This window comes from Berghia stephanieae, chromosome 15 (assembly GCF_034508935.2).
Source record: "Berghia stephanieae isolate SIO BIC M18660-M18661 chromosome 15, UCSD_Bste_1.3, whole genome shotgun sequence".
Lineage (NCBI taxonomy): Eukaryota > Metazoa > Mollusca > Gastropoda > Nudibranchia > Aeolidiidae > Berghia > Berghia stephanieae.
Window position 1 is genome coordinate 1,961,112 of NC_088374.1, and position 10,000 is coordinate 1,971,111.

General features: G+C 38.8%; 1 protein-coding gene across 1 annotated transcript in view; it reads right to left on the reverse strand.

The window, feature by feature from the left end:
• Nucleotides 1-10,000, reverse strand: part of LOC144960273 (uncharacterized) — a 12,818-nt gene that overhangs the window by 2,170 nt on the left and 648 nt on the right. The window contains exon 2 of the mRNA XM_078893316.1: nucleotides 1-1,854. This exon is cut by the window's left edge and continues 2,170 nt beyond it. Coding sequence (XP_078749442.1) covers nucleotides 1,152-1,854 — 703 coding nt within the window. The 3' untranslated portion in view covers nucleotides 1-1,151. The remainder of the gene's footprint in view (nucleotides 1,855-10,000) is intronic.

Here is a 10,000-nt window from a genome sequence, read left to right on the forward strand (position 1 = left end):
TGGTAACATCCGATGCAAAGTCTGACAAAGAGATCAGGAGACGAATAATGCTGGCCAAAAAACGCGTTCATGAAACTAAAGCCAATCCTCACCAACACAAATATCTCCATCAGAACAAGAATGAGATGCACCAAATGCTATGTGTGGTCCATTTTCTTTTATGGTTGTGAAACGTGGACACTAACCGCACAGACAGAACAACGTATTGAAGCTTTTGAGATGTGGACGTACAGGAGAATGCTGAAAATACCTTGGACAGCAAGAAAAACAAACATTGAAGTCCTCGACCTAATGGGCCAAAAACAAAAAGAACTTCTTTTGACTGTGAAGCACAAAAAGCTGTCATATTTTGGACATATGCGAAGACATGATAGTCTCGAAAAAAGGATAATGGAGGGAAGAATTGAAGGAAAGAGAGGCAGAGGAAGACAAAGGAAATCCTGGACAGATGGCATCAAGGAAGCTACAGGACGGCGCATGGCAGACTGTAACGAGGCTGCAATGGACCGTGAAGGATGGAAGGCCATGGCATCCGACCTCTGGAAAGAGATGGAACCCGGGTAAGAAGGTAAACAGGAAAGCTACTAATACATTCTATGCATAACATTGATCGGCAAAATGAACTCTACAACACAGTGTCACGTTTTTATATTATAGCTATAATAAACATTTGTCTTTAAATTGTGTGATTTACAAAAGAAATCAGAATGATAAAAGTGCTGGTTGGATCGTAAAGAATTTGACGGTTTTCCAATGGTTGGTATGGAGAGGGTTAATCATGAATCCTATAAACACAATCCTGCCTCACAGCGTCGATACTAAATCATGCTCGTATTCCAGAATAATAGGTTTCACATAAAAAATGGATACAGCCTATGATATCGAATACAACTATAGCCACGAAAATAGAACTGACGAACGTCACCGCGATGATCCCGCTGATCTGGGAACTAGGTCTACTGTCTTTGGCAGACGTCTTTTTCCTGACCGCCTGGGAAACGTCTTGATGATTAACTGTTAAGTTTTTCTGCAACTGCTCCGTCTTCTTCTGTACAAATTCCTCCATGGAGACGTTGGCGGCTGACGGGAGAATGACACTGGAGCGATTGACACAGCGGCATGGGCACACCTTGACTGGGACCGATTTTCTCTCATACATTCCACGGGGCTGTTCTGTTGTCGTCGTTGTTGTAGTCATTGATGATGTTCTTGTTGTCGATTCTGGTGTTGCTGTGGTGGCTGTTGATGATGTTGTTGATGACGGTGTCGTCGCTGAAGCTGTTGACGTTGTTGATGAAATTGTTGTTGTTGAAGCTAATGTCGATGAAGTTGAAGATGTTGTTGGCGTCGTTGATGGTGATGTTGATTGTGGTGGACTTGTGGTTGTTGATGGTGTAGTTGAGGATGATTGAGCTGTTGTTGATGTGGTTGATTGCGATGATGCTGATGATGTTGAAGTTGATGTTGACGGCGTAGTCACTGTTGTTGATGACAACGATGATGATTCTGTTGTTGTTGTTGAATGTGTTGTTGGTGATGAAGGCGTTGTTGTTGTCGACTGCGTTGTTGTCGTTGTTGGTGTCGTTGTTGTTGTTGTTGGTGTCGTTGTTGTTGTTGTTGGTGTCGTTGTTGTTGTTGTTGGTGTCGTTGTTGTTGTTGTTGTTGTTGTTGTTGTTGTTGTTGTTGGTGTCGTTGTTGTTGTTGTTGGTGTCGTTGTTGTTGTCGTTGATGGGGTTGTGGTTGTTGTTGTTGTTGTTGTTGGTATTTGTGTTGTTGTTGTTGATTGTGTTGTTGTAGTTGGTTGAGTTGATGTTGTTGTTGTCTGTGGTTGAGTTACCTTTGCAACACTTGGATCTGAAAGCAACAAGAAAAAACTGTTTTGAATCCTGACTGTTTTTGTAAAGATTGGGTATTGTTGTAGTATTGATGTTAGTGGTAGAGGTTGTAGTATTGATGTTAGTGGTAGAGGTTGTAGTATTGATGTTAGTGGTAGAGGTTGTAGTATTGATGTTAGTGGTAGAGGTTGGAGTATTGATGTTAGTGGTAGAGGTTGTAGTATTGATGTTAGTGGACGGGGTTGTAGTATTAATGTTAGTGGTAGAGGTTGGAGTAATTATGTTAGTGGTAGAGGTTGTAGTATTGATGTTAGTGGTAGAGGTTGTAGTATTGATGTTAGTGGTAGAGGTGTAGGTATTGATGTTAGTGGTAGAGGTTGTAGTATTGATGTTAGTGGTAAAGGATGTAGTATTGATGTTAGTGGTAGAGGTTGTAGTATTGATGTTAGTGGTAGAGGTTGGAGTATTGATGTTAGTGGTAGAGGTTGGAGTATTGATGTTAGTGGTAGAGGTTTAGGTATTGATGTTAGTGGTAGAGGTTTAGGTATTGATGTTAGTGGTAGAGGTTGGAGTATTGATGTTAGTGGTAGAGGTTGGAGTATTGATGTTAGTGGTAGAGGTTGGAGTATTGATGTTAGTGGTAGAGGTTTAGGTATTGATGTTAGTGGTAGAGGTTTAGGTATTGATGTTAGTGGTAGAGGTTGTAGTATTGATGTTAGTGGTAGAGGTTGGAGTATTGATGTTAGTGGTAGAGGTTGGAGTATTGATGTTAGTGGTAGAGGTTGTAGTATTGATGTTAGTGGTAGAGGTTGGAGTATTGATGTTAGTGGTAGAGGTTGTAGTATTGATGTTAGTGGTAGAGGTTGTAGTATTGATGTTAGTGGCCGGGGTTGTAGTATTGATGTTAGTGGTAGAGGTTGTAGTATTGATGTTAGTGGACGGGGTTGTAGTATTGGTGTTAGTGGTAGAGGTTGTAGTATTGATGTAGTGGTAGAGGTTGTAGTATTGATGTTAGTTGTAGAGGTTGTAGTATTGATGTTAGTGGTAGAGGTTGTAGTATTGATGTTAGTGTTAGAGGTTGTAGTATTCATGTTAGTGGTAGAGGTTGTAGTATTGATGTTAGTGGTAGAGGTTGTAGTATTGATGTTAGTGGTAGAGGTTGTAGTATTGATGTTAGTGGTAGAGGTTGTAGTATTGGTGTTAGTGGTAGAGGTTGTAGTATTGATGTTAGTGGTAGAGGTTGTAGTATTGATGTTAGTGGTAGAGGTTGTAGTATTGATGTTAGTGGTAGAGGTTGTAGTATTCATGTTAGTGGTAGAGGTTGTAGTATTGATGTTAGTGGTAGAGGTTGTAGTTATTGATGTTTAGTGGTAGAGGTTGTAGTATTGATGTTAGTGGTAGAGGTTGTAGTATTGATGTTAGTGATAGAGGTTGTAGTATTGATGTTAGTGATAGAGGTTGTAGTATTGATGTTAGTGATAGAGGTTGTAGTATTGATGTTAGTGATTGAGTTGGTTGTAGTATTGGTGTTAGTGGTAGAGGTTGTAGTATTGATGTTAGTGGTAGAGGTTGTAGTATTGATGTTAGTGGTAGAGGGTGTAGTATTGATGTTAGTGGACGGGGTTGTAGTATTGATGTTTGTGGTAGAGGTTCTAGTATTGATGTTAGTGGTAGAGGTTGGAGTATTGATGTTAGTGGTAGAGGTTGGAGTATTGATGTTAGTGGTAGAGGTTGTAGTATTGATGTTAGTGATAGAGGTTGTAGTATTGATGTTAGTGGTAGAGGTTGTAGTATTGATGTTAGTTGGTAGAGGTTGTAGTATTGATGTTAGTGGTAGAGGTTGTAGTATTGGTTGTTAGTGGTAGATGGTTGTAGTATTGATGTTAGTGGTAGAGGTTGTAGTATTGATGTTAGTGGTAGAGGTTGTAGTATTGATGTTAGTGGTAGAGGTTGTAGTATTGTGTTAGTGGTAGAGGTTGTAGTATTGATGTTAGTGGTAGAGGTTGTAGTATTGATGTTAGTGGTAGAGGTTGTAGTATTGGTGTTAGGGTAGTAGGTTGTAGAGTTGTATTTTGGTGTTTAGTGGTAGAGAGTTGTAGTATTGATGTTAGTGGTAGTAGGTTGTAGTATTGATGTTAGTGGTATGAGGTTTGTAGTTATTGAGTTAGTGGTAGAGGTTGTAGTATTGATGTTGGGTAGATTTGGTAGGGGTTGTAGTATTGATGTTAGTGGTAGAGGTTGTAGTATTGATGTTAGTGGTAGAGATTGTGGTGGTTGTAGTTTTAATGTTAGTGGTAGAGGTTGTGGTGGTTGTAGTATTAATGTTAGTGGTAGAGGTTGTGATGGTTGTGTTATTGATGTTGGGGGTGGAATTGTGCTTTTTTTCTATTGCAAACGGTTTTATTAATAAGGTTATTTGTATCATGTGTTGACTCAAATGGTTATTAAGAAAATCGCTAAAAGTACTCATTTTTTAAAACTCCTCCCCTAAACCACCCCTCCCCCCCCCGCCTTTAAGAACTACAGGGAAATCACCACAATGGCCACGACACAATTAACAATTTTCTCAATCAGAATTTTCCTTGCACATTACAAAGTTTGAAGCAATGCCTTTGAAATAGTCATAAGATTTAAATTTGATTTGTAACGTTTGTTTCGTTGTACATAAACTTAGTATTGTAGGCACTTATTGATTCTGTGGATTGAGGGTAAAACATTATTTGCTTGTATTGGAACGGTCTGACATGTTGGGGCACTTCTTGAATACGGTCGGGGAGGAGAAAGTTAAAGAATAAAATATATTCCAGCCCTCTCATTGGAAAACCCGATTATCTCTTATTAAATACCTCATCGTTGAATAAAACTTTGAACGAGTTGAATTAACGTTTTATTCAACGATTGCAGAATATTTGTGCGCATTTTATTGGTGTGAAATTAGGTGTAAAAGACAGCTGATAGGGAAAGAGATTAGCGGAAGAGTAGCGTCCCTTGATTGGACGTCACGAAAAAGTTATTAGAGAGAGAACGTCATGTTGGTTGTGCGCATGCGTCTCTCGTCTTTTCCGCCGGTGACCTCACAGACTATGGGTGACGTCCAATCAAGGGACGCTACCCCTCCGCTAATCTCATTCCCTATTGGTTATTAAAAATTATCTTTTGGTGCGCATGAATACAAATACAAAGGATTTAGTTTTGGATCAAATTGTCATTCAAGCAGAAGGAGAAAGATACAAATTATGGTGAATAAGAGAACTAATACCATACCATTTGGTTACAATATATCATATAATCGTACTTGGAGGGTTTTTAATCAACGTAATCCCTAATGTCATGTGATGCAATGTAATGGCAAACTTATATAGCGCAATTCATTTTCCATTTACAATACTTAATGACGCTTCACGATGGCAATAACAGATCATAAGTATAGAAATTAATCTTCTTCTTCTTCTTCTAGGTTCCATGCCTGGTCCAGGCTTCGGATACTGCATGAATTATCTCTCTCCATTCCTCCCTGTCTCTTGCCTTTTCAAACAGCTCTTGGATTGTTAGGCTGGTGAAGCCCTTCAGTTGGTCTATGAGTGTTTTTCTTTGTCTCCCCCGGGCGCGTTTACCAGGTATTTTTCCACAACTTGCCAGGTATTCATTCTTATCTTTCCTTACTATGTGTCCGAAAAAGGATAGTTGTCGATCCACTATTAAGGGCATTAGTTTCCTTTGTTGGTATGTTTGTTTTAGCACTTCTTCGTTCGTTTTGTGTGCAGTATACGATATTCTCTGCATCCTTCTCAAGCACCACATTTCAAAAGCTTCAATGTTCTTTTGTGTTTCTGCATTTGTAGTCCAGCTTTCGCATCCGTATAACAAGATTGGCCACACGTAGCACTTCAAGACTCGGAATCTAATCCCGAACGACATCTGTTTGTTTTTCAAAATGTTTCCCAGGTCCATGAAGGCCTGTTTGGCTTGAGTTATTCTTGCTCGTATGTCTCGGTTACATCTTCCATCTGTTGTCACTATTGAACCTAGGTATTTAAAACTTTCTACGTTGGTAAGTTGCTCGCCGTGAATCGTTATATTGCAGGTGTTGTTGTTTTCGGGGTTTTTCTGTATTACCATGCATTCCGTTTTGGTGATATTCACTTCCATTCCCTTGGCTTCACTATCTACTACCACTTTGTCAACAATCTTTTGAAGTTGGATTTCTGATGTTGCAATGAGTACCGTATCGTCTGCGTATCTTATATTATTTATGTTGTGACTCCCACTTTTATTCCCTCCATATTATTTATGCCCCTCATGATTGTTTCTTGGTATAGATTAAACAGATCTGGTGAGGCAACACACCCTTGACGGACTCCTTTCTTAATAGGAATGGAATTTCCTGTAGAGTTTCCGATTTTGATAGATGCCTGCTGGGTGTAGTATAATGTTTGCATGAGTCTGAGGTCTTTCTCATCAGCGCCAATGGAGTGCAGTTGTTTTAGTATTTCTTCGTGGCGTACTCTATCAAAAGCTTTTTTGTAGTCGACAAAACAGAGGTATAGTGGGGTCTGAACCTGTATAGCTCTTTCACTTAAAACACGGAGGAGGTATATTGCGTTCCTTGTCCCTCTGTCAGGTTGGAATCCATATTGTTCTTCTGCGATTTCGGGGTTAATCTTATTCCTTAGCCTGTTGATAATTATACGCAACAGTATTTTGTTGATGTGGCTTATTAAACTTATAGTTCTAAAATTTTCGCATCTGACTGCACCTGCTTTCTTTGGTATTGCTATGAAAATAGAGTTACAGAGATCTTCTGGAATTTTCCCAGTATTGTATATATTGTTGAATAATATGTGAAGTTCATCAATTGCTAGATCTCCTAGGCTTTTTAATACCTCTACAGATATTTCATCAGGGCCTGTTGTTTTACCATCCCTCATTCGTTCCATGGCATGTTCAATTTCACTTTTGGTGATGTTTGGTCCGCTTAATGGTTCTTTGAATTTCAGTGGTGGTTCATTTCTATTTGGATCATTGTACAGTTCGCCTATGTATTCTACCCATCGGCTTTCTATATGTTGTTCTTCAAATAGCAGTTCCCCTTGTTTGTTTTGGATACAACTTCCTGCTGCTTTGCTTTTCCTTTTCCCTGATAGTTCTTTTATTCTTTGGTGAGCTTGTTGGGGGTTGGGTTTGTATTCTCTTTCGATTTCGCAGCATTTCCAGTCTAGATAGTTCTCGTGTGCCTCGATGCATTTGGATTTAATGTGGTTGTTCAATGTTTGGTATTCTGCAGACCCTCTGTTGCATTTTCGTCTTTCTTCAAATAGGTTTAGAATTTCATTTGTCATCCATTCCTTTTTGCTGTTTATTTGAGCTATTGGTAAATGCTTTTCTGCAGTTGCTTTGACACACTTTTGGAATATATCAAATTGTTTTTCACATTTTTCATTATCAGGTTCACTTTGGCTTTGTATCATGAGTGCATTTTCAAATTCTTCTCTCATTTTTGTTTGTATGCCATTGTCTTTGCATAACCTGTAATCCCTCTTTATTCTACCAGCTGTTCTCTGAATAGCTTTAAACTTTATCCTTATTGTACAAACAACTGGGACATGGTCACTGTCTACATCGGCGCCTGGGTAGGTTTTGCAATTTAATATGCCATTTCTGAATCTTGATGATACTGCTATAAAGTCTATCTGGTTCCTTGCTCTGTCCCCTGGTGATTGCCATGTCCAGGTTCTTCTTGGGTGTTGTTGAAACCAGGTGTTTGAAATCATTAATTTATTTGTTCTACACCAATCTGCCCAGATGTTTCCTCGTTCATTTCTGTCTCCGAGTCCATGTGGTCCGATTATGTCACCATCTCTGCCTCTGCCAATCTTAGCATTTAGGTCCCCCATTACCATAAGGACTTCTTGTGATTTACACATTCGTTTTGCTTTGTCTAGTGAATGGTAAAACTCTGTCATATCTGCATCTGTCGCCTCTTCTGTTGGTGCATAAACTTGAATAATATTGGTGTCAACTACAGGTCCTCTTAGCTTAACCAGCAAAACTCTGTCTGAGATTGCTACGTGCCCTTTGTAAAATTTGGTTGATTTTTGGTCTAAGATCATCCCTACTCCTTTTTGGAAAGAGGTTCCACCACTCCATATGATCTTATATGTCATGTTGTTTTCTTGTTTTGACATGGTTCCCTGCTCTTTCCATCTCATCTCTGCCAGGCCAAGAATATTTATTTGGAGCCGTTTCATTTCTTTCAGAATGTTGTTTAGTTTTCCTTTTTGGGCACAGGTCCTGACATTCCATGTCCCAATTTTGGTTTTGTCACATTTGTTAAATTTATTTCGCCTAGTAACTGGCTGACGGTTCGGTGTGACCTGACGAACATCACGCTCCCAACCGAGCGAGGCAGCAGTCTTCCGTGAAAACATGCTCCCCTTTACGCTGTCACCGTTTAACTTTTTGGACTTATTCATGCAGTTAACTCGGCAAAGTTACAAGAATGGTTTGCCATTGCCTATTCTTGTCGCCCTCTGCAGTTGGCCAGCTTGACCTGTTACCGTTCGACACCACGAGGAGGTTGCAGTAGGGCTTGATGATGATCTATCTTTGCAGACTTGGCATCATCCATTTGTCGAACAGAAATTAATAAATACTAGTAAAAAAGCCCGCAATTTCGCGGGGAAAGAACTATTTTCATTCGATATTGCCAGAATAATTTTCTTGATTAGCTTGATTACGATTAGATGCATGTTTTAATCGATGTGCTTGTCGTCGCTGCCATGCTTTATTCGGCATGCTTTTAGTTTATCAGTCAGTAGATAACAATATCAATAAGTCGCAAGTCTTTACCACGCTTTACTTGGGAGTGCTTTGCACTACCTTCAATACTTCACAAAATAAAATGGCGGCCGAGAATCAAAACAATGGTCAAATTAGGAAATTTTAAACTTGCACAAATTTATCAAGGTTTGGTCTAGAGTTTTTAAAACGCTTTTATATGATGACAAATTGAATAAATAAACGCCTGAAAAAACATCAATGGTGAAAATCCAAATTGAATGAATACTTGGGATGTAGGAGCTTTCGGAATGTCTCCCCTTTACTTAACTTATGTGAGGCCAAATGAAAATCTGAAGCAGACGCGAAAAATATCAAGTCCCCGAATCTGTCTACTTTTGGTTTGGTCGGGCTAGAAGCTAGACGGAACCAGTTGACAGTTTGCCGAAACGTTTAACTAACTATTTCCCAGGGCAATAATTATCACATCGATGGCATAAAAACGACAGTAATATCAGCAGTAATATTAGTTGATGTTGTTAATCGGTGAAACTTGTTAAAAAATTTCTGTAAATCCGAATACCTTCATGTGATCAAGTTAATATTATCATTGTGAATGCCACAATTTGCTGAAAAATGCCAATCTGACAGTTCCTAGCAAACACCCCCTCCCCTCCCTTGCTCAGGAATTTCTCTACTTGATGGACACCCCCAACCCCCCTTTTTTTTCTTCCACGCAACCACATTCCAAACACACACACATATGTATACACCACAATCACACACACACACACACACACACACACAAGCACACACATAAACATACACGCAATGAGAACACACTACTACACAACACTGATCACCGCTAAATCAACACAACGGGAGTAAGGACAGATAGAGCTGGGGGTGTGGCCATGAGAGTGTTAGTGTCTTCGGTAACTTTTTTATGATATCTGTTTGACTTAACGAACTTTCAAACTGACTTTACATTATAAAAGGAAATCAAGTTATCTGTTTATCTATCTGTAAAAAATACATTTCTATTTTTCAAATCTTTCAGGAGAGTTGTGCGCCGTATCAATTTTTTTATTGACTCAAATAAGAACAATGTTCTCCACAAGGCTATATTTTTTAAAGAAAGGATATACATACACGCCACTCCCATATATATATATATATATATATATATATATATATATATATATATATATATATATATATAATATCGTACACCCACTTACATAATGTTTAAGTATACATACACATGAATACATATGCATATACAAACATATTATACATATATACACATATTATATGATATATATTTACGTATTCTTTCATTTCTTTGTTGTGATTAACCCAATATTTATCGTGCCATAACACATACA